Below are 25500 nucleotides of genomic sequence, written 5' to 3'. Positions count from 1 at the left end.
GTGTTGTATACAGACCACCAAGACAAAGGGAGGATGCAGACAATGGACTAATTGAAGACAATGAGACCATCACATTGCGTGGAGATACAGTGTTGTTAGGAGACTTCAATATGCCTGATGTGGACTGGAACAAACCCTCCGCTACAACCAGCAGCAGCAAGAGGCTATTAGCCTCCATGCGAGAAGCACGCCTCAAGCAGATGGTACTAGAACCCACCAGGGATCAGGCAATCCTGGACCTGTTACTCACCAACGGAAACAGTGTCACAGAGGTATCGGTGGGAGAAACCTTGACCTCCAGGACCACAACACGTTGTGGTTCCACCTCAAGAAAGGGACCACTAGGTCAAATACATTGACTAAAGTCCTAAATTTTAAAGGAACTAACTTTCAGGGCATGGGGGACTATGTCTACAAAGCGCTGCAAAACCAGAGCACGATGGACAGTGTAGAGGTGCTATGGTCGGCTCTGAAATCTACTCTGCAAGAAGCAACCAACATATACATAAAAACCATGAGCAAATGATGCAGAAAAAATAGACCACAGTGGTTCTCTGCGGAGATCTCAGAACTAGTAAAGCAAAAGAAAAAAGCTTTCGTAACCTACAAACAATCACAAAGACTGGAATCTAAAGAAACCTACCTGGTGAAATCTAGAAAAGTTAAAACGACAGTCAGAGAGGACAAACTCCAGATGGAAGAAAACATAGCTAGGCAGGTTAAAAAAGGGGATAAATCCTTTTTTAAATAAGTTAGCGAGAGGAAGAAGAACACAAGCGGTATTGGGCGCCTAAAGAAACTTGATGGTAACTTTGCAGTTTCAGATGCAGACAAAGCAAAACTCTCAATAACTACCTCTGCTCAGTCTTCAGCTGCGAAGCGCCAGGATCCGGACCTCAGCTACAGACAAAGGGGAGCTCAGAGGACCCATTCCTGGACATGGTATTTACAGCGAGCAACATCTACTATGAGCTATCAAAATTAAAGGTAAACAAAGCTATGGGCCCGGATAATCTACACCGCAGAGTACTTCGAGAATTGAGAGATGTCCTGGCAGAACCGTTAGCCAAGCTTTTCAATCTTTCCCTAATCAAGGGAAAAGTTCCCTTGGACTGGAAAACTGCCAACGTTATCCCGCTCCACAAAAAGGGATGCAGGTCAGAGGCTGAAAATTACAGATCGGTGAGTCTCACATCAATAGTGAGTAAACTTATGAAAACATTGATTAAAAACAGATTGGACACGATTCTGGACGACGAAAGATTAAGGGATCCCCACCAGCATGGTTTTACGAAGGGAAGGTCTTGTCAATCCAATCTGATAAGCTTCTTTGACTGGGTAACAAAAAAACTGGACATCGTGTATTTAGACTTCAGTAAGGCTTTTGATAGTGTCCCACACCGTAGGTTATTGAACAAGATGAATGCGATAGGACTAGTAGAAACACTGGCTGCATGGGTAGAAGACTGGCTTAGTGTCAGACTTCAAAGGGTAATGGTAAACGGTATTTCATCAAAAACGTCGAGAGTGACCAGTGGAGTGCCACAGGGCTCGGTCTTGGGCCCGATGCTATTTAATATCTTTGTAAGGGATCTAACTCAGGGACTTCGAGGCAAAATTACATTATTTGCCGATGACGCCAAACTATGTTGTGGGCAAGGCAACAGAACCTCACAGCGCAACCAGGCCCAAAACTATGGAGCAGGACCTACTTTTACAAGAACAATGGTCCAATACTTGGCAACTAAATTTTAATGTATAAACACACACATTACAATGGAAGTTTCAAGGTTTTTGAATTGTATTGACTTCCTGGATTTATGAATAAGATGTGTTGGATTGATGATTTTGGATTATGACTATTTTAAAATTGAGTTTTTTTGAATGAACATTTTTCACTTGTGGTTTTTTACATTTGCGATTTTGTGAGAGAGCACTGAGCACTTTGGAAGATGTAGCTGAGCCCAGGATGATCTGATGACTTCAGAAGATAAGAATTTTGGATAAGAACTTTTAAGAGATAAGTACCCCTTCATTGTGATGGACTGTTAGAACTCTTATATGATTGCTCATTTCAACTTAGGAGCTCTGCTGGAGAATTCTAGGCATCCTGTGTTTATGAGTTTGTATGGTATATTGACTGTGATGTTTTTAATCAATATTTAAATTAAAGCATTGTTTGAAAAATATTAATTCTTTTTTTTTGTAGAAAGTTTTTGGAGGAAGTTTCAAGGTTTTTGAATTGTATTGACTTCCTGGATTTATGAATAAGATGCGTTGGATTGATGATTTTAGATTATGACTGTAACCTGCTCGACTTCAAGAGACGATGGGACAAACAGATGGGGTTGCTACAGAGTTATACTTAAAAGATGGATTCTGAAAGGAGGGAGGGTTCTTGAGTGGGCAGACTTGTTGGGCCACCGGCCCTTTTCTGCTGTCATACTTTATGTTTCTATGTTTCATATTCATTTAAAGATCATGGGTCTAAAAGTGTGGAGTGGAGGAGGAGCCTTTGACCTGAGGGCCGCCGCATGAGCGGACTGCTGGGCAGGATGGACCACCGGTCTGACCCAACAGTGGCAATTCTTATGTTCTTATGTTCCTAGTGGTTAGAGGAGATGAGCAAGAACCAGGGAAACCAGTGTTCAACTTGTGCTGTTGCTCCTAGGAAGTTGTTAACTTTCCATTCCCCTGGATACAAATTGGTAGGGGCTAGAATTACTAAAAGGTGTTATCACATAGAAATATACATGAATGCATGCTTTTTTTTTTAACCATAGGTTACTATTGCAGGCAGCATAACTCAAGGTTGTATGTTCAGCTCACCGTTGCTCTATCCACTATTGTAAATACGAGGGGTCGCCAAAAAGTTCTCAGCCCAACCTAGAAGAAAATGATGTGGAGTCATGAAACTTACAAGTTTTTCCACATTTTTCTTGATACTTTTTGTTTCATTTCATATCATTGAAACGGAAAGTATCAAGAAAAGTGGGGAATAACTTGTAAGTTTCATGGCTCCACATCATTCTCTTCTTAGTTGGGCTGAGAAATTTTTAGTGGCCCCTTGTAGATTATAATCTACATTTAGCAGTTATTTATGTTATGCCACCCCAACCAAGTAACCCCAAACAGGCTGAGTTAACCTTTAATCTTTGCATGCATCCTACTTTTCTTAGGGAAATCTACATCATAGATTTAGCCACACAGAAGTGGATAACCCAAGACTGCTTCAATCTTTCTGGACTGATCTGAGTGAAAAAGCTAGTACCTATACTGCTGTCAGGGAAAGATCCTGATGGGAGCTTGAACCAGGGTTGGCCCAGGAGTTTATAACAAGAGTTTTAACTATTACCAGAACTTGAAGCAGATGGAGGCAGTAGAGAATAAGATTGCATCAGATAGCCCACAGAGCAAGAGGGACTGGCTGGGGCTCACTTAGATAGAGTTGCTGCGAAGCAGACATATGTTTGCAGAGAGTAAAAGACCAACTGGCCCGCTTGCTGTTAAGCCTCTTGCATATAGAATTCTTAGTGCCAGATTCACTGCCTCAGATTTCCAGGTCTAATTTGCAATTAGTTCCCAGAACTGTGGTTTGTTTATGGCTCTATTTCTTGGACCACTAATCTGGTTCACTTGTAACTCTTACTCCAGCCTTCTGAGCTATTGCTGACTCTAATTCCTGCTGGTGGTGTTCCAGGTCTGTCCTTCTGTCTACCATGTCTAACCACTGCTGAGGAACCTGTCCAATTTCTCTTTCAGCAAGTTCTCCAATTCTCTCATTGTAGGATCTCAGACCTTGGGACCTAGTTCATTTCTTACTCATCCCAGCCGCAATACATTTACTTGATATGTAGTGTGGCATTCAGCCCCAGGCATGCCTTGGGAAGCTGGTTGGTAGCTAGAATGGTGGCACTCATCGTTTGTCGAGTTCTCCCATTATGTGTGGATAGGCTCACTGTTCTGACAATGGTTCTGGGTTCTGCTCTGACAATGCTACAAAATGGAGGGATCATTGCTAGGGGTAAGCAACCTTGAAAGAGACCTGGGGGTGATGGTGGACACAACATTGAAAGCATCAGCACAGTGTGCGACAGCCTCACAGAAAGCGAACAGAATGTTGGGTATCATTAAAAAGGGTATCACGACCAGGACGAAGGAAGTCATCATGCTGCTGTATCGTGCAATGGTGCGCCCACATCTGGAGTACTGTGTCCAGTACTGGTCGCCGTACCTCAAGAAGGACATGGCAGTACTTGAGGGAGTTCAGAGAAGAGCGACTAAACTGATAAAAGGTATGGAAAACTTTTCATATGCTGACAGGTTGAAAATGCTGGGGCTGTTCTCCCTGGAAAAGCGGAGACTTAGAGGAGACATGATAGAAACCTTCAAAATCCTGAAGGGCATAGAGAAGGTAGACAGGGACAGATTCTTCAGACTGTGGGGAACCACAAGTACAAGAGGTCACTCGGAGAAATTGAGAGGGGACAGGTTTAGAACAAATGCTAGGAAGTTCTTTTTTACCCAGAGGGTGGTGGACACATGGAACGCATTTCCGGAGGTTGTGTTAGGCCAGAGCACGCTACAGGGGTTCAAGGAAGGTTTATATAGGTTCCTAAAGGATAAGGGGATTGAGGGGTACAGATAGAAGTAGAGATAGGTTATAGGAATAGTCAGGAACCACTTCACAGGTCATAGACCTGATGGGCCGCCATGGGAGCGGACCGCTGGGTGCGATGGACCTCAGATCTGACCCAGTGGAAGCAACTTCTTATGTTCTTAATGCTCTGGGTTTGTCTCCTGCAATGGTTCTGCTCTGGGTTCTGCTCTGACAATCTCTGGGTTTTCTAAAACTCTCAGGAGAAATATTTAGTTATATAATTGCATCCATTTCAGTTGACGAGTGGTCATTTTTCTAGCATTGTAAATTCTCTTGTTCTCCCTTAAAAGAAAATCCAAACTTGCATGTTGGCACACATCCAGGCTGCTTCATTTGCTGCAATCAGCAATTCCCTTCGCACTGAGTTTTAAGTGTCACACATGATTACTAGCATTTCAGTTCACAACAGACTGCTTTCTTTAGTTTTCTCTTTTATAATTTGTGGATTTAACTTTAACACTTAGCAGCAAAAAAACTTCTTTTCCAGCCACTGCTGGTTTTGAAAACACACAAAACCAATTCTCTTATTCAGTCCACAAACTCCTAATTCTGTAACAGAGAGTCTAAATTTAAGAGCCTTTAAGGACTGTCTCATTAGGTTTGTCTTTTCTTTTGCAGATGATGCCAACTGTGTAATAGTGTAGACACCCAGAGGATGTGAATAACATGAGGAGGGATCTAGCAAATCTTGAAGAATGGTCCAGAAATTGGCAACTAAGATTTAATGCTAACAAATGTGGGGACATGTACTTGGGCTGCAAAAATCCAAGGAAACGGTATAATATAGGAGGTGAAGTACTTCTGTGTATGAAAGAAGAGCAGGGGACTTCAGGGTAATCATATCTGATGATCGTAAGGTGGCAAAACAGGTAGAAAAGGTGACAGCCAAAGCCAGAAGGGTGCATAGGGAGAGGATTGGCTTGTAGGAAAAAGAGGTGATAATACCATTGTGTAAGTCTCTGGTGAGGTCCCATTTAGTATACTGTGTATAATTCTGAAGACCGCACCTTTAAAAAGATATAAACAGGATGCAGTCGATCCAAAGGGTGGCTACAAAATTGGTCAATGGTCTATGTTATAAAGTGTATGGAGACAGAATAATGAACTTCAATATGTAAATTCTGGAAGAAAGGCGGGAGAGAGGGGATATGATAAACGTTTAAATATCTCCATTGCATTAATTTACAGGATGTAAGCTTTTTTGGAAGGAGAGTGGTAGAAAACTGGAACGCTCTTCCGGAGGCTATTATAGGGGGAAACACCCTCCAGTAGTCTGCGATAAAAAACACCCTTAAGCAGCTTGATAAAAGGGAGCCTTTATTAGATCTGTGTGTGTGTGGGGGGGGGGGGGGGGGGAGTGAGGCTAGCTAACTGCATCATCTACAGGTTAGGAAACCCCTTGCAATCTCACAAGGAAGCCCTCACTGCCCGTGTTTTGGATCCTCTCCAAAGTCCTGTCACAATGACAGCCAGAGGGGTTGGGATGGGTTCTGACTGGACTGGAATCTTAGCCTGACTTGCCTTCCATAGCACCTGACAGCAAGAGACTAATAGTAACAATGTAACATCTGAGTTGTCCACAGAGCTCTTCTTACCTGGAGAGCAAGAGGTTTCCACCTCACGTTCTTTAGCAGTGCAGGGGCAGATGCCAGCGTATTCTGAGGACGCTTTTTCAAGGTTAAGATCACTCCATTTGGATCTTCCCGCAATGCATTTACTAGGTTCTTTAATTGCCAGCCAACCTACGAAGAAATCCCCAGTGAAACTTTGAAAGACTTCAGCTTATAAATTACACATGATTTTTACTTGGCAGAAAAAATGATGCTGCTGGTATTTTTGATAATGCTTACAAAATGTCCCTAAAATGCACTTAAAATTATGCATGAACTAGAAGTTTGTTGGACAATGGTGCAAAAGCAACATTTTCTCTTCACCGAGTTATCATTATGCAGCACTGTAGGATTACGATGTATAGCTATGGAATAGTAATTACAAAATGTATTCTCAGTACTATTGTGGAAGCTGTTAATTCATTTTCTGGAAGTCTTGTAGGTTAATGGTACTGTAGTGTCTTGAAGGTCTTAATTAAAGGTGAACAATCACTTATTTCAGATATGATCATTATCACTGCTGTGAAGAACTAGGTTTTAAGAAATTCAGAAGGAATTTAATGCCATCATTAAAAGAGAAGTATGAGTATTCAAGATACCACTAAATATGTCATTTGTGCTTTTATAACCAAGAAATAGACTAAAGTTCATAATTTGTTTAAATGCTTTATTTATTACTACTGCTACTATTACTATTTATCACTTATATAGCACTGAAAGACATACATAGTGCTGCCCATTTTGACATTTAATAGACAGTCCCTGCTCAGAAGAGCTTACAATCTAACTTGGGGTTGGGGGTGCAGTACCCAAGGTGAGAGGAGATAGGTGTTGAAAGCACTCTCAAAGAGGTGGGCTTTTAACTTGGACTTGAACACTGCCAGCGATGGAGCACGCCATAGGGATTCAGGCAGTTTGTTCCAGGCATACAGCGCAGCAAGATAGAATGGATGAAGTATGGAGTTGGCAGAGGAGGAGAAGGGCACAGATAGGAGGGACTTTGCAGCTGAGTGAAGCTTGCGGGGGCGATCAAAGTGGGAGATAAGTGAAGAGAGATAGTGAGGGGCAGCCAAGTGAATCCATTTATAGGTCAGTAAGAGGAGTTTGAATTGTATTCGGAAACAGATGGGAAGCCAATGAAGTGAATTTAATAGAGGGGTAACGTGAGTATAGCAGCTCTCCTGGAATACGAATCATGCAGCCGAATTCTGGATGGATTGAAGGGGAGCAAGATGGCAGAGCAGAAGACCTGAGAGTAGCGCGTGGCAGTAATCTAGGCGTGAGGTGATGAGGGTGTGGATAAGGTTTTTGGGAGTGTGCTCAGCAGACATTTTGAATAAAACAATAGTGGTGCTATTGTAGCAAGGGGCAAGAAAGGGTGGGGTTCTTTCCTGTTCCCGTTACTGACTTACAAGTGCATTTACTCTGTAGCCCCTCAATATCTTTGCCCCTAAGCTCCCTCCCGTGAACTCCGTTAATTGGGTAAATCCCTCTTATCTGTACCCTTTTACTCCACTGCCAACTCCAGACTCTGTCCATTCTTTCTTGCCACACCGTATGCCTGGAACGGGCTGTCAGAGTCAATATCATTCTCCATCTCTAGCAGTATTCGTATCCAAGCTAAAAGCTTATCCATAATGATGAATTATAAATTACAAATAACACTCTATCCCTCCCTTTTACAAAGGCACGGTAGCGGCTGCCATGTGACAAACGCTCCGACATCCACTGAATCCATATGGGCATCAGAGCAATTACCATAGCCCTTTGTAAAAGGTGATCTATATTACTAAGGCCTAATGTACCTGTTTTTTTTGATGATATTTAATATTTATTGGTTATAACGGCAGGTGTATCTTCAGCAAGAGAAAGATTTAAGAAAATGTTGAAAAAAACCCATCTTTTTTTGGTCAAATGAAATATGTCACTTAACACGCAGATTCTAACTGAAGCATTGCCTTTTAGGGTTCCTTTTACAAAGATGCGCTAGCGGTTTTAGCGTGCGCTAGCCGCTACCGCCTCCTTTTAAGCAGGCAGTAATTTTTCAGCTAGCGTGTGCTATAGCACGCGCTAATCTTGTGCGTGCGCTAAAAATGCTAGCGCACCTTAGGAAAAGGAGCCCTCAGTTTTACCCCTTTTTTACAGCATAATTTTTGAGATAAGTTTTGATAGTTTTATGAATGAGATATTTGTATTTTGTGATTTTGTTAAATGTTTTATTATGTATGTAATATTTGTAATCTGCTTTGGATAAAAGTGGACTAGAAATAATAAACTATAAACTATTTATTTGTCCAACAGAACAATAATCTGTTCATGCTATTGCTATTTGTTTTTCTTTTTCTTTTTCAGATAGGGATTATGTGGTCTGGAAAACTCATACAAAAAGGAAAAATATTCACCTTGTTTTATATTTATTTCTTTGTGGTGGTTGTTTCATTCTGTCATTCTTCATTTTTAACTCCACTTATTTGTGTGAACAGACGTCTTTAACTATGAACATTTTAAAGTCAATCTGAGGAACAGACTAAGGCCCTCTTTTACTAAGGTGCGTTTTAGTGCATGTTTAGCATGCGATAAATCAGCACGTGCGCTAACTGCTAACGCGTCCATAGAATAACATGCACGCGTTAGCGTTTAGCACGTGTTTAGCGCATGCTAATATTTACTACACGCTAAAAAGCATAGCGCACCTTAGTAAAAGAGGGGGTAAATGCACATATTTTTAAGTTTGTTACAAATGTGAAAGACAAATTATGAACCACGATTTGCTGCACTGGTAAACAATAAGCAGACACAGACTCATTAATAATATTTGCTACAGTTGACAGCCACAGTTAAGCAAGTTTATATATATTCTATTTATGTTATAGAATCAATATTTCATGTTTAATAATTACTTGGTACAGTAACTGCAATTTCTTAAATGTGTTACTCAGGTCTCATTGTGGAATGTTCTACTGTTGACAATCCAAAATAAGGTGAATTTTAAAAATATATCCTTCAAGTGTTGTAGAATCAATATTAGTATTATTTTTTTAATGTTTCATACTCATTATGAACAAGCAGGTCAATGCAGTTTACAAAATTAGTAGTATGTGTATGCTTGAAATCTTTTGGTGGCCCTCAGAGCTTTCTTGTGTTCACACTGCAGTCTTTTAAATGAAAAAGGCTGGAGAGCACTGTTTTAAGCAGTAAATTATGCACCTACTTTGGGGTATTTTAATAATTTACAAGCAGATGTGGCTAAAACAAGTATATGAACCAAACAAGAGAGTTGACCCCGATTCCTCCACGAAAGGAAAACCAACCAAAGCAAAGAAAACTTGTGGAGAGTTGATGTCCAAGATGAAGGCTTTATTAAAACAAATAAATAATCCACATAAAAATGTCTAGGGCCTGAACCACTGGAAACATATGGACCCAACACGGTCCGTGTTTTGACACTATTGTCTTCTTCAGGGGTCCCTGTAGGTCCTATGAGTAGGCTTGTGGATTAAATATAAAATCAAACGAAACTGTTAAGAGATCCTTTTTTCATAGAAAATTAGAATCTATGGAAAATAAACAGAGGAGGAATAATCTTAGATTTTTGAACTTTCCTAAGTCCCCATTGATTCCTGGTTTGGAAATGGTCCAGAAATATTTCAGAGAGTCTTTGTTAATACCTGAAGAAAGTTTACCAATTATTGAATATACCTCCTCTGAGAAGAAGCGATAGTTCTACTCTTGCAGATCCACCAGGAACAGATACAAGTAGACTGAATTTAACAAATTTTGGGAAAAGTTCCCTTGAATTAATAACTGAGAGAACCACTCTTATAGTTTTATTTGCTTTAGAGTTTGATAGAGATTTGATTTTTTGTACTTATTTTAGACACATGAATAACACATTTTTGGGTTCAGCTATCCGTATATTCCCTGATATATCTTGTGAGACACAGAAGACCTTTTTAGCGCACGCACCGGATTAGCACGCGCTAAAACTACTGCCTACTCAAGAGGAGGCAGTAGCGGCTAGTGTGTGGGGCATTTTAGCGTGCGCTATTCCACACGTTAAGGCCCTAATGCACCTTTGTAAAAGGAGCCCCAAGAGTTTTGGCTTTGGGTGGTTCCTTTGTTTTAAAATTTCCTGATAAGTGCTGTGTCTCAATGGAAGAAATTTTTTTTTTTTTTTTTTAACCTAAACAGTTGTTGCAATTTGTTGTGGCCAAGGAAAGGGGGGGGGGTGTGTGGAGTGGAATGACCATTGCCTCAATAACAGTACTTACAGTTTAACAAACCGGCTGTTGGAAGTAATCTCTTTTCTCTTATTGATGTTTTCTTAGGTCTTGGATCATATTAATTTGTGGACTAAATAATTATTATTTAATTTCTTAAATTTTTGAGTGGCCAGCTTTAGACCATCCATTTTACTTTTCAATGTAATTCTAATCAGTATTCAAGCGGATATGCTTGTTTAAAATGTGAAAATTTGAATAAAAATAAAGTTTTTAAAAAACTCCCAAACATTGGGCTCCTTTTTCAAAGGTGCTTTGGGCCTTAACGCGTGGAATGTGTGTTACAATGCCGTGCGTGCTAGCCGCTACCACCTCCTTTTAAGCAGGCAGTAATTTTTCACGCTAATCTTGTGCATGCACTAAAAATGCTAGCGCACCTTAGTAAAAGGATCCCATTGTTTTGAGGTGGCCTCTCTGAGGCTGCTGGCCTCTGTCTGTAGCTCCTTTATGGCACAGGCTTGTTTGAAGTGGTACCAGCAGTCTGAATTCTGGTAAGTGCGTCAGTCTGCTCATTTGGAGGCTTTGTTAGCTTATTTGGCGGATGTGTTGTAAGACAAGCACGGAACATTTGTTAGGGGAATGTCTTGTGGTGGTGGCTTGAAGGCAGCCGTGGCTTTGCAATTGAACAGCGGATGCGGCTTCCAAGTCTTGGTTGGTCAAGCTCCCCTTCAAGAGCAAGAGCCTCTTTGGCAAAGACCTCAGCAACTTAGTGAAAGAGCTGAGTGAGATAAAGCCTCAGCCTTTGATGAAAATATATTATGAATCACATGTACATTTATCTATATTTAGAGGTCACGTTTTGGGCTGGATCAGAAAGTAATTTCTGTCTGAATTATCATGCAAAATCCACATTTAAAAAGTAGCCACAGACTTTGCCTGATTCAAACTTTCTGCAGTGAATGTCCTTTCCATACAAAGAGATATGTGGACTGGATCAAACTGAATCCACTAATTGGTTTGGCCATAAATTCCCTTTATGCAGGGTCATGCCATCAGTTAAAAAAAAAAAACCTGGACAGAGGCACATGGGTGTCTCAAAAAATGATTTAATTGCCATTTACAAACAAGTGAATGTGATAAGTATTTGCAGGTCAAGAAAGTTCTGTTTGTTTATAAAACATTTAAGGTGCCTTTTAAAGGATAGTATATATGAACAATATTTTACACTCAAAACTAAAACTAGTCTTCTTTTCAAGACATTTTACATCATTCCTCATAAAAGGTGATTCATTCATTATTAAAACCATATACTGCATGCCTTCTTGTCCCCTGAGGTCACAATCTAAGAATCTGATAGTTGTTCCTTCTCTTCGATGTATAACTAAGGCAAGTATTTGCTCCCAAGTTATCAGTGTTGCAGGTTCCCGACTGTGGAACTCTCTTCCTGAATCAGTTCATAGTATTTCTACATTTACAACCTTTCGAAATAGTTTGAAAGCTTACTTTTTTAGTAAGGCTTTTCATCATATCTGAGTGGTAGTTTTGATAAGATTATTTGAAGTGAAGAAAGTTGAAGAAATATTATGTATAACTGGAGGGGGGAGGGGAGGTGGGGGGGGGGTTCAAGATGGCACCTGGCTAGATCGTAGGTTGTGGTGCCTCCTTTTCCTATTTGTCTTATTTTGTTTATTTTGTTTTGCTTTTACATTTTTTATTCAGTTGTTTATTTATTTTGCCTTCCTTGTTTTCAACCTGGTTTCATTTACCTGGAGCTTAAATTTGTTTTTATGTTATTTATCTATTCCTCCTGTTTGACAATTGGCTCTGTCCCAATGGTTGTAGGTCTCTTACTTGCTGCAGTTGGGGAGATTGGCTCTGTCGAGGGGGGCTGGCTGTGGGGTCATGCAGCTTCTCTTCCATGCATCTTCTCTTCCACCAGCAGCAGCAGGACTCCGATTTCAGCACGGCTCCCTCTCATATTGGCAGAACTGTGATGCGCCTTATGGCTATGCCATTAGATCCATCCCTCTGGGGCCTGGAGATAGTAGTGCACCGCTCCCCAGCGGTCATGGACCGAGGGCGGTTGCCGGAGTCTGTGTGGCTGGATAGCGCCAGCAGATCTTGCCTGAGTGACATGCAGTGGGTTGATGCCGACATCAGGAGACCTGCCTGCCTTGTCTTCTCATACAGTTGCCTTTGGCTGTTAGGCCTTCTCTGGCCTCTGGCCTTCTCCTGCCTCGGTGGACTCACCCTCCTATTTTGGACCGCTGTGGTTTGTAGTGCAGGGAGCCGCGATGAATGCTCCGCATGGCTCCCGACGCTCATGGGGGGGGGGGAGGTAAGTGCCTTAAGACAATGTCATTTATGTAAATTGTAATCCGCTTAGGTTTAAGTGGAATAGAAATGTTAAAAATAAATTAATAAATACATATGATTTTTGTATGCTATGACATGCTTTATGTATGTTATATGTGTAACCCGCTTGTAACTTTGGATATGCGGGATATAAATATTTTAAATAAAATTAAAAATTTGCAGTGTGTGCTTAAACATGGATTAAAAAATCACCCCAGAATACCCCTTTCCCCTTGATATATTCTAAAACTGTTAAGTTGGTGGGACACTAAACTGAAAAGTCTTGGGGGGGGGAGAGAGACTGGTCAAGCTCAGATATGGCAATGTAATAAACTTTCTTTGCCTTCAGAAATCAGACCGCATATTAAAAAAAACAAAAAAACTTCTGCAAGTACACACACACTCTGGCAAAAAATTACCTTGCCCCAGTCTAGGACATTTTCACGAGTGTATCATGTGGCTGAGGAAAAAGTGAGCTCATTGCTTATTCCATTAGTACAGATAGCATCTTTTATAATTTGGCCTACTTGAGTGCTCTAAAGATAAGTTGAAATTGTATGTTAAAAAGCATGCCACTTGAACTGTGGATTGACAGAAAAAGTATTTTGCGCTGTGACTCTTTGAAGAACACCTAATTCATTTACTGAATCAGACAAACTTTGAGGCTTTTAGAAGACTGTAAAGCAAATATTTTCTTTTTTTTTTTCACTGCTGGGAATTATTTGTTACACCAAGAGTGAACCACAGTTATCAAAGTTCCCTCTTTTGGGTGAAATGGTGTGGTGGCTGTGCTAGTCCACTTTTTAAGGTAAAATATAGAAATAAAACAAAAACATAAAGGAAATAAGGTAATACCTTTCTTATTGGATTAACAATGCATTTTATAATTAGTTTTCAACGGTAACTCCTTCTTCAGATCCGAAACAAGCAAATATTGACATACATCAGTATAGCATATAAGGTAAAGTGATAGCTTTACAGGAAGAGGGAGAGGTAGGTGAGTAACAGGAGACAGAGAGGTGACAAGAAGTTTAAATTTCTTTGTAGTGTCTTTGTAGGAATCAAAATATTTCATCATTTTAATTTGAAAGGTCTTGCATTCTTGGATTGTCTTAAAATTTCCTTTTAATATTCTAACCATAAAATCATTGGTGCAGCGGTCAGTTTTTCCAAAGTGTTGCCCAAGAGAGGTGACATCCTGGTTGATATTGCAATTTTTAATACAGTATGATATCTGTGTAAGTTGATTCTAATCATTAGCATATGGCATATGGGATTTATAATAATAATAAATAAATTAAAAGAAAAATTCATTGTGGTAGGGGGTGGTGGACATAAATGATTATAATAATATACAAGACAGGAACCTGGTATATATCATAAGAGGTTCTCAAGATTGAAGTCTGTATAATTTATGATATGTCCATTACATTTTTCTTTGAATACTCAATAAGGATCAAAACTTTACTCTTATTATGATTCAGATATTTATGATGATATTCTCAACAAATAATTTCATCTAGATTTGTTATATTAAATGTCATTTTGGCTTTCATTTAAAGTTTCAACTGATGTTAGAATTGATGATTTGATCATATACCGATTAACTTATTTTCCCTTTATCTTATTTGTTTATATTCATAGGGTTGATATATGATTAAGGCCTTTCTATATAATATGTTTCACCAATGTAGCATCCTTCTTTGCACTTTTTGTACTGAATGATATATAGCACTTTAGAAGCTGAATATGTGAAGGATTCCCTTATGTTGCATGTTTTTCCCATATGATTGATCATGGGATCCTTTGAGATATGCTCACACAGGGGTCCTATTACTAAGGCGCGCTAGCCGTTTTAGTGCACGCTAAACGCTAACGTGTCCATTATATTCTAGTAATGGTCTAGAGGATGGCGTATAAAGATTAGGTAAAACATTAAGATTTGATAAGATTTTAAGCAATATGCGATGATATGGATTTAAAATGTTAACGTTTTAGGTGATGTGTGTCTGGTCTAAAATACGGTTAATGTTTGTATAGGGACCCAGCCTTGAAAAAGCTTTCTCCAGCGAAACATGTTGACAGCAGAAAGTCCCTAGACTGGAGAGACCACGAATCTTAAGGTAAGTTGAATGAATAATTTAATAAATAAGTTATTGTAATTTATTATGTGGAATAAGAAAAAGTAAAAGTAAAAAGATTTAAAATTAAATATCCGTTAGAGTGGATCCGGTGAAGATTTTGCACATAAAGCTTAACGTTATGAAAGGCTTTGAACGTGGAGTGGTGCATCTGAGGATCAAGTAGACATTCTAAACACACTGGGTTCTAAGTGGAACTAGGTTGATAGATTGCTATTAATGAACGAATGTCTAGTATTACTTTAAAGATTGAGTGTAGAAATTTGCATTATATTCTATGGACGCATTAGCTTTTAGCACAAGCTAAAGCAGCAAGTGCGCCTTAGTAAAAAAAGGAGGACAGTGTGCCATTCTCTTCTTTGTGGGTTCGTGTAGGGAGTTTGCTTTTTACCAGTTTCAGTGGAGCTGAGATGATTTAGTAATTTCCCTCTTTTGGGGGAAACATGTAATACTTAACACCAGTTTTCTGCAGTACCTCTGGAGAAGATGCAGGGGAGAAGTTATCGATGTGGGCTGTTAAGCCATATTTTACTGTTAACCCTAGTTATTGGTAACCAGGTTTCACTGCATCAGAATGGAACCTGTGCTACAATAGTGCAAGTTAGAAGTAAAATAACGTTGATAACAACACTCTTCAATGGTAGTTGTGTGGCGTATTTACATAGAATTTGAGTTTAATAAAGCGTAGCTTGATTTAATATATATTATTTAAAAATAATTTATAGTTTCCCTTTAAATTATTGTCACACTTTTTCCCATTTTCTTGCTTCTTTTCCTCTTTTCTCACACCCATTCACCCTCTAAGTCAAGCCTGTTTCTTTCTTTAATATTCTCTTTTCTGTTCAGCTGCTTCCTCCTTACTGGGGATGGATTGGGCTATCAGGCAATTGGGCATGCCTCAGTGGGCTGCTTAGACAGGCTGCTGGTGATATAGAGGATATATTGCTCAAAATGTGACCAGTAATTTTAAATTTCTAACAAGGTAAAGCAGGATGAGCTATTCTGAGCTGTTAAGTATGTTCCTGCATCAACCAGAGCTAGAAGAGCCAAGGAGACTGACTCCGCCTCTGCTGCTCTCAGTCTCTATGACCTCTTTTTTAAATGCACCTCTACATGTAAACAGCAAGATTTACATTTGTCAATCACATACATGTGTATGTAGTGATTTTAGAAAGCATATGTAGCAGTTCTATCACACATGCTAGCAGCTACAAGATTTCAGGATAAAGATCTTGCTCTTGTTTTCAGAAGCAATTGTTGGGAGGGTTGGGGGTTTTTTTAGTTGATAAAGTGATTACCCTTTCGAGTCTGAGGAAGGTTTCCCCTGACGGGGTTCTGAGGCTTTTTCTCCCATACCTGGTTGGTGTTTATGTGCAAATATTTATACTAGTAGACATTTTCTTTTTGAATTGTGACACTTTCTTGGTGAGAAGATCTTTGAAAACTTATATGATAAATTTCTTTAAATTATCTTAGTGATGTATTTCAGGCATGTGTTAATGTATGTATTTTCGTTATTCTTTGACAGCTTCTCTTGATGTAAATCACTTTGAACTGCAAGGTATTGCGGGATATAAATACATTTTATTTATTAAATTTGATAGGGAAGGTGGCTAGGCTTAGTAATTTAAATTGTGACTGGGGAATTCTCCAGGATAGGTTTGGCCACTGGTCTAAATACTTGTAAGAAGCCCTACACAATGCCTAGTTGAGGTTTATTTTCTATCATGCTTTCATCCTAGCAGTGCTAGCAAACTCAGTAAACCCTAATTTTGAATTAAAATTAGCAATGTTTAATCTCTTATTTAATTGTATCCTTATATACTCTGCTTTTCCTTTCCGAAGTGAGGAATGATAGCATTCAAAAACACATTTTAACATGGCAGTACGGCTCTTTGTCTTACTGTGTCCGAAGCTTTATTAGCAAAAAGTCTATTAAAAGAATTTTCATGTAACAAGAGATTGCTATGTGAGACAGCGTTCTTATATTTGGACCAACAAAGTAGAATGCTGCCTTCTGCATCAAGGCCACAATTATACCAAATGCAGCTCTCCCACTGGACCAGCACCTGGTCTATGCACCAGGACCCAGATTAGATCTTTGGAGTGAGAAGTATTAGGGAAGAGCTTCTCATGCTTGAGTGAATATATAATAAAGAATGCTTTATATGTGTAATGTCTAAAAAAAAAAAAAAAAAATCCCCTCGTTCAATTGGACCAGCCTGGTAGATACCATCTTGCAAATTCAAAAGACCAAGCATATGGATTTTTTGCAGCTTTTACTGAATGGATCCTCCAATAATTTTGCTACCGCCTGTGTTATAAATTAATTATATAGGAAAAAAAATAGCTTTTTCCTGATTTTTACAGGCATGTATAATTTTAGGTTGCAAGAATCTCTGAAATTGCTTTTAAGTGCTTCTATACAAGAACATTGAATACTTAATTCGAAGTGATAAATTATTCTAGGAAAAAAGCCCTTAAAAAGGTTAGGAATTCATGTTATTAAAGTATCATAAAAATGCTCATAAGGGATCTCACTCGTGCAATGAAGAAAAGCTCTTGGCAACCTCAATCTTTTACATGCAACCATGAGTTTTAGCAAAAGAATATCTTCTAAACTGAAAGAGCAGTAATTTTGAAGGCTTGACAATCCCAGATGAGCACTTCTGCTTAAGAAAGGTTTTGACATCTAAGGCTAATAGTCATAAACAATTTTGAGAAGCTAGTGTCATTTCAAAGACAATTGTTCCATGGAAAGGATTTGAGTCATCAGGGGGATGTTCAAAAGTAATACTTTTCAAACCTGCTCTGCAAAACCCCTCAAATGCACAGTTTTCTGGCTGTTTAAAACAGATATTTATGAAATATTAGCAGACAGTTTTTCCCAAAGACATAAAGAGGGCAAATTTTAAAAGTAATTTCCTTGTGTAAAATATTATCCCCCCCTCCCTTTTACAAAATCATAGCATGGGTTTTAGCTGTTACCGCTGCAGCTGGCGCTAAAAACTGCACTATGATAAAAATTGCACATGCAGTTTAATTGAATAATGAGTCAATTAGAGCCAATAATTGGAATTTTAATAAGCAATTATTGATGCCAATTCATTTTAGTTAAAATTTACGTGCCTAAATTTTATGCGAGTCAAAAAAGGAGGTCTAGAAATGGGCAGGTCAGGAACATTGCTTGGATTTACTCATGTAATTATAGAGGGAAGAGATCCACACCTAATTTAAGTGTGGGGCTTTGCACCACATTTCAGCTGGTGCAAATGGTCATACCTAAAGTTAGGTGCGGGTCCTGGGTGTAAGTACTATTCTATAAATTGTGCCTATCTTTGAGCGCCATTTATAGAATGGCATTGAGGGGTATTTTAGGCACTGATTTTTTTAGGCACCCCAAATAGAATCTAGCCCTGTTTATGGAAATGGACTGTTATAAAATTGCTCACCCTAGATGCACTCTAAGGGACAGTCCTAGAACTTAGCACCCCATTTTTGGCACCTAGATGCAGCATACTGAGTACTAATTCTATAATGACATCTGAGCACTAAGATTCCATTATAGAATACTAGCTTAAATCACCATCAAATACATACATTTAGGTGCACATGCCTACACCAACTGAGAAGGTAAGGAATAAGAGGTCAGCTTTCATAAACTACAAAAGATCGCAGAAAGAAGACAGGCAAAAATATCTGGAAAAGTTAAGAGAGGCTGGTCAAGTAGTCAGGAAAGTAAAGATACAAATGGAAGAAAAAATAGCAGGCACGGTAAAATGGGGAAACAAGACATTTTGTGATATATCAATGATAGGAAACAGTGCAAAAGTGGCATTATGAGATTCAAAAGTAAAGAGAAGGAATATATAGAAGCTGATAAAGAAAAGGCTGAATTGCTTAACAAATATTTCTGTTCTGTGTTCATAGCTAAAGTACCAGGAGTGGGACCACGGAAGACAAACATGAATAGGGATGGAGGAGTGGTAGACTGATCGATTTTCAGAGGGTTGTGTTACTGAGGAGCTAGCTAAATTAAAGGTAAACAAAGCTATGGGGCCTGATGGTGTACATCCGAGGGTGCTGAAGGAACTTTGGGAAGTTCTGGTGGCTCCTCTGACTGGAGAAGGGAGGATGTGGTCCCTCTACACAAGGTGGAAGTAAGGAAGAAGTAGGGAATTGCATGCCAGTAAGTCTTACTTCTGTGGTAAGCAAATGAATGGAAATGCTTTTAAAACAGAGAATGGTGAAGTTTCTGGAATCCAGTGGATTACAGGACCAGAGGAAACATGAATTTGCTAGAGGTAGGTCTTGTCCAAAACAAATCTGATCAATATCTTTGACTGGGCGACCAGAGAATTGAATAGAGGGAATGCGCTAGATGTGGTGTATTTAGATTTTAGCAAAGCCTTTGACAGTGTTCCACATAGACATATAATAAATAAACTGAGTGTCCTTGGGATGGTCCCCAAAGTGACGGGCTGGGTCAAGAACTGGTTGAGTGGAAGATGACAGAGGATAGTGGTTAATGTAGATTGCTTTGAGGAATCTCACGCCAGTGGTGTGCCTCAAGGTTCTGTTCTTGGGCCTGTTCTTTTTAATATTTTTATAAGTGATATTGCTGAAGTGCTGTCAGGTAAGATTTGCCTCTTTGCTGATACCACAATTTGCAATAGAATAGAGACCCCTGATGGTGTGAATAACATGAGGAAAGACCTAGCGAAGCTTGAAAAATGGTTTGAAATTTGGTAGCTAAGATTTAATGCTATGAAATGGATGGTACCAAAATCTGTAATAGAGTAGACATCCTGGATGGTGAGAGTAACATGAAGAAAGACCTAATGAAGCTTGAAGAATAGTCTAGAATTTGGCAGCTTAAATTTAATGCAAGGTCATGCATTTGGGCTACAAAAACTTGCGGGAACGGTACAGTTTAAGGGGTGAAGAACTTATGTGCACGACAGAAGAGGTGGACTTGGGTGTGATTGTATGTAATGATATTAAGGTAGCCAAACAGGTTGACAAGGTGATGACAAAAGCTGGAAGGATGCTAGGGTGCATAGGAAGAGATATGGTCAGTAGGAAAAAAGAGGTATTGATTCCCCGTATGAGACTCTGATGAGGCCTCATTTAGAATATTGTGTACAATTCTGGAGACCACACCTTCAAAAAGATATAAAAAGGTTGGAGTCGGTCCAGAGGTAGGCTACTAAAATGGTGTGTGGTCTTTGTCGTTAGGCATATGGGGACAGACTTAAATATCTCAATATGTATACTTTGGAGGAAAGGCAGGAGAGGGGAAATATGATAGAGACGTTTAAATAACTACTTGGCATAAATGCGCATGAGTCGAGTTTTTCATTTGAAAGGAAGCTCTGGAATGATGGGGAATAGAAAGAAGTTAAGAGGTGATAGGCTTAGGAGTATTCTAAGGAAATACTTTTTTTACAGATAGGGTGGTAGATGTGTGGAACAGTCTCCTGGAGGAAGTGGTGGAGACAGAGACTGTGTCTGAATTCAAAGTGTGGGATAAGCACGTGGGATCTCTTAGAGAGAGGAAGAGATATTGGTTATTGCAGATGCTCAGACTAGATGGGCCATTTGGCCATTATCTGCCATCATGCCCCCTGTATAAAAGGCACTCTGCTTCTTTGAAAGACTCAGTAAAAATTCTTGATGTGGTTCTTAATAAAACCCTTAAGTTTCATTCCTTAGTCTCTTGTGTGATCTCCAGCTGTTATTTTACATTAAAGCAGATATGTTCTATCCATTCTATGCTGGATCATTAATCTCTTCCCATTGACCCTTATAATTGCAAAGTTCAAATACTGTAACTCACTATGGGCCTCTTTTACGAAACAGTATAGCGCAGGCTTCTGCGGTAACAGCTCTGAAGCCGATAGGGATTTAAAGGACTTCGGGGCCATTGCCGCACGGCAGCTGCTAGCATAGCTTTGTAAAGGTGGTGAGGGGGAGTATATCGAGGACTGCAATGTTTCCAAGGTAAAAGGTTTCAACTAGTTCAGAATACAGCAAATAGGCTACTATTTGGACTTAAGAAGTTCAACCATATATTTCATTTTTATTGTGTGCTGAACACTGTTTCCCTGTCTCATACCGGATTACTTTTAAGATCTTGATTACCATCAAGATCTTAAAAGTAATCCGGTATGAGACAGGGAAACAGTGTTCAGCGCAATAAAAATTAGCTTCAGGCTCCTCATCTTTCTTAGTCAACTATCTCATTCTTTATTCTCTACAGAGAACACATAGGAGGTTCATGAGTGGTGTAGAATGTGTACAAGTGGATCAATTTTTTACTCCATCAAAAATTATAAAGACTAGGGGACACTCATTGAAGTTACAGGGAAATACTTGTAAAATCAATAGTAGTAAATATTTTTTCACTCAGAGAATAGTTATGCTCTAGAACGCATTCCCAGAGAATGTGATAAGAGCAGTTAACATAGCTAGTTTAAAAAAAGAGTTGGGCAAGTTCATGGAGGAAAAGTCCATAGTCTGCTATTGAGACAGACATGGGGGAAGTCACTACTTGCTCTGGATCGGTAGCATGGAATGTTGCTACAATTTGGGTTTTTGCCAAGTACTTGTGACCTAGATTGGCCACCATGAAGATGGGATACTGGGCTAGATGAACCATTGATCTGACCCAGTAAGGCTATTCTTATGAGGTTCTTATTTGAAGACTTATTTACAGCTACTCATAGACAGGTTTATTTTGAAACCACTAGACACTTCTCATTCAGCGTATCAGCCCTCATATGCACACAACAGAACTAAGGGCTCCTTTTACTAAGGTGCGCTAACCACGCACTAAATGCTAACACATGCATGTTAGTCTATGGAAGAGTTAGCGGTTAGCACGTGCGTAGATTTAGCACACGCAAAACCACTTAGCGTACCTTACAAAGGTGCACTATGCTTTATAGCACGCTCGAAGTCATAAGGTCCCATAATTTACTGTTATTAAGCCTCTCAGTTGCCCCCTTAGTCTCTCCTATAAAGCCCTTGCAGAAGCAACTAATTTTTTGATACTTATGCATATAAAAGCTACCCGGCGAAATAAAAAAAATAAAACATACTTGAATTCCCATGCAAAAACTATGAATACAAATATAATTTCTGAGACCATCTAAACCATGCACAGAATATTCCCTGTTAACACATATATATAGAAATAGCAGCATTGAAAATTTGGCATTTACATGTGTACATGCTGTACAGCTGTTTTAAAAAAATGACCTCTATGAACAGTCCAATGACTTCATAATTTTGCAGAATTTAGTAGTAGCTTTAGAAAATCATATTTTTAAACATATATTGTGTAATCTAAGTAGTTATTTTTTTCTGTGGACTTCACTGACAATACAACACTGTAATGACATGTGACCAGAGATACATACACAGTTTATATCTGCTTGTGAGAATCTGTACATTTTGAGATAACACACTTTCTCCATAATTACTCTGTATCTTGGACAAAGCAGTGTGAGTCAATATTCAAAGCTATTCAAATGGCCAGAAACGGCTCCTGGCCGTTTAAATCGCTTGTCCAGGGTTCAAAAATGTGTGGGATAGACACAAAGAATCCCTAAATAGAAAGAATATTGACACAAAACTCAAAAGATCCTCAAATCAAATAACTTTATTTATGATGTGCAGGAGTGATGCTACATTGCAGCCCCATCATAGGGAAAGTGAAGCTGATGCCGGATGGACTTCTATAGTCTATGTCCTGTATATGGCAAGATGGATCAGGAGCAAGTATGAGTATTTTTTTGCCACATTGATATCATTCGAGTGCAGGTCTTGCTTATCATGGGGGGAGGGGAGAACATATTATAAAGGAACTTAGCAAGTAAAATGCATAATTACTAGATGATGAGAGTAAGACTGCTGGGCAGACTGGATGGACCATGCAGGTCTTTATCTGCCATCATTTACTATGTTACCGGGCATATTCATCAGCACTTATCCCGATAGTGCCACTGAAAATGGCCAGTTAGCACCTAAACCAGGGGTGGGTAACGAGGGCTGCAATCCAGTCTATATCCCAATGAATATGCATGAGATCTATTTGCATACAATAGAGGCAGTGCGTGCAAGTAGATCTCGGGGAAATCCTGAAAACCCAACTGGATTGCGGCCCTCGAGGACAGAGATTGCCCCCCCTCCCGAAACTGGCTACTTTGTGGGTGTTCTAAGGGTGGAGTTCACATTAACTGGTTAAGTGCTGATATTCAGCGACACGCTGATCAGAACCGGTTGAATAACAACCCTGGAAGAGTTTTATTTCTATTTAATTCTTGTTCCCCGATGCTAAGAAAATTAATGCCTTCCTGCCTGCATAATGCTGAACATATTTCACAGAGATGACTGCTTTGTCACATATCAAAGATTGTCCTTATGATCCTGCTGCATGCAGGAAAACCGCCTTTGATGTACACATTAATTATTTTTTGTATCTTTCTACAGAAGCTTCTCACATGGATCATCATAATTACTCTGCTCTTCACACTATCTTTTCCGCATCTTGAATATTGTGTGCAGTCCTGGTTGCCCCAACTCAAAAAGAATTTGGTGGATCTAGAAAAGGTTCGTTCATTATTATAAAGTGCATATTATAATGTGCACGTTCATTAGTGCACATTATAATATCCTGGTAAGGGGAGGAAGGATAGACTAAATTTGTGACTTGTCTCTTGGAAAAGGGGACTAAGGTCTCAGATACAAAATGTTGAGAAAGGGTGATTTTCATGTTATGGGTTTATACACAGTCTGAAAAAGTTGTTTGAACTTCTGTAAGATTTTTCTTATTTTGTCACATAAAAGGATGCAGTTTGGACTGTTGTATTACAAATTGTTTGCTTTAACAGAATTCATTAAAACCTCTTTTTTTTGTTTCTTGTGACTTTAGTCACCTTTTCCCAGAGATGGCACATTTTATTAAGAATGGAACAGAAACATCTATTCCTATTAAATACTATCCATCAATAGGGGGAGAGTGTGATTCTGTGGTTAAAGCTACAGCCTCATCACTCTGAGATTATGGACTCAAACGCACACTGCTCCCTGTGACCCTAGGCAAGTCACTTAATCCCCTTATTGCCCCAGGTACATTAGATAGATTGCGAAACCACCAGGACAGACAGGGAAAAATGCTTGAGTACCTGAATACATTCATCTAAACCATTCAGAATCCTTTGGGAGAACAGTATAGAAAATCAAATGAATGAAAATAGTTTAAACCAACAAAATGAAGTTTTCTTATTTGGTTTCTAAAGTGGGATACCTATTTTTACATATCTTGGCCCCCTTTATCAAGCCGCGTTAGGGTTTGTTATCACTGGCCGCTGTGGTAAAAGCTCTGACGCTCACAGAATTCCTTTGAGCTTCGGAACTTTTACCGCAGTTGCCAGCGATAAAAAACCACTAACGCAGTTTGGAAAAAGGGGGCCTATAATTTTAAGGGTGTCATCAAATTATCTTTTCATGCAGCATGAAATAGCTTAATGCAGGATGTGCTAAAGTGCTCTGCATTAGTTTTGCCATCTATGCACTAAGCATGCAGTAATTATTTTGGGGTTTGTTTTTGCAGGGGTGTATCAGAAGCAGAAAATGGGCATGGATGCCCTGATCAGCTAGCAGGAGCACATTGCCACTGTGCTAACTGGTTAGCGTGTCCATAATGTGGGAGCCTTAATGCCTCCTAAATAGATCCTAAATTGATTGAGTGGGCGAATGAAGAAGCCACAGCCATAGCCACTAAGATTCTTTTGTATCGCCAAAAAAATGGGCGAACAAAAATGGCATGTCTGAAGCCCTAAATAATCGTAGAAAACTGATGAGATAGTGGAGACATTTGTCCTTTGATATTGAATATAACGCATGGACCAATGTTAAAGGAGTGACTGGAACATTTACTTATTTTCCTAAATAGATGGTACATTTTTTATAGATGCCAACATTGGTGCACATTCATTAATGAAACAGAAAAAAAACACCTTTATCGTCGTACTAGAAATGGGCTTAGCACATGGGAAAGGCTTGTGTAAGGTCAAGCTAAGCCCATTTCTTAGTGCAAAATAATTTACCCCTTCACTGCACAGTGTATTCTGGAGTACTAGGTGGACGCCTAGGCTGGTCACTCCTGAAGGGGTTTCCCCATTTCCAGGGGGGGGGGGCACACCCAGTCTCAGTAAAGCTGAGGGGGCACACCCAGTCTCAGTAAAGCTGTTGTTAGCACCACCTGCGGTCCTAGGGCATGCAACATTATATGATGCAGTCTATCAATAAGGAAATTATGCTCTACTAAATTGAATGCCACCAAGAGGTCTAATCCCAAGGGAGACAAAGAAACCAACTCCACAGACAAAGTGAGATCCTACATTCTCCATAGCAGCTAGAATGCACTCCAGTGGGGTTGAAATATATGCTACTTGTTATACAAATGAATCCACAGGACCCAAAATTGGGGATTGTATGCTGCCTAT

The 25500-nt window shown here is 39.4% G+C and overlaps 1 protein-coding gene across 1 annotated transcript in view; it reads right to left on the bottom strand.

The window, feature by feature from the left end:
* Nucleotides 1–25500, bottom strand: part of LOC117360298 (connector enhancer of kinase suppressor of ras 2-like) — a 719694-nt gene that overhangs the window by 211357 nt on the left and 482837 nt on the right. Inside the window, exon 9 of the mRNA XM_033943988.1 lies at nucleotides 6256–6402. Within this exon, the coding sequence (XP_033799879.1) occupies nucleotides 6256–6402 (147 nt within the window). The remainder of the gene's footprint in view (nucleotides 1–6255; nucleotides 6403–25500) is intronic.

This window comes from Geotrypetes seraphini, chromosome 5 (genome assembly GCF_902459505.1).
Source record: "Geotrypetes seraphini chromosome 5, aGeoSer1.1, whole genome shotgun sequence".
Taxonomy (NCBI): Eukaryota; Metazoa; Chordata; class Amphibia; order Gymnophiona; family Dermophiidae; genus Geotrypetes; species Geotrypetes seraphini.
The sequence above is the reverse complement of the archived record's forward strand: the minus strand, read 5'-3'. Positions and strand labels throughout refer to the sequence as shown.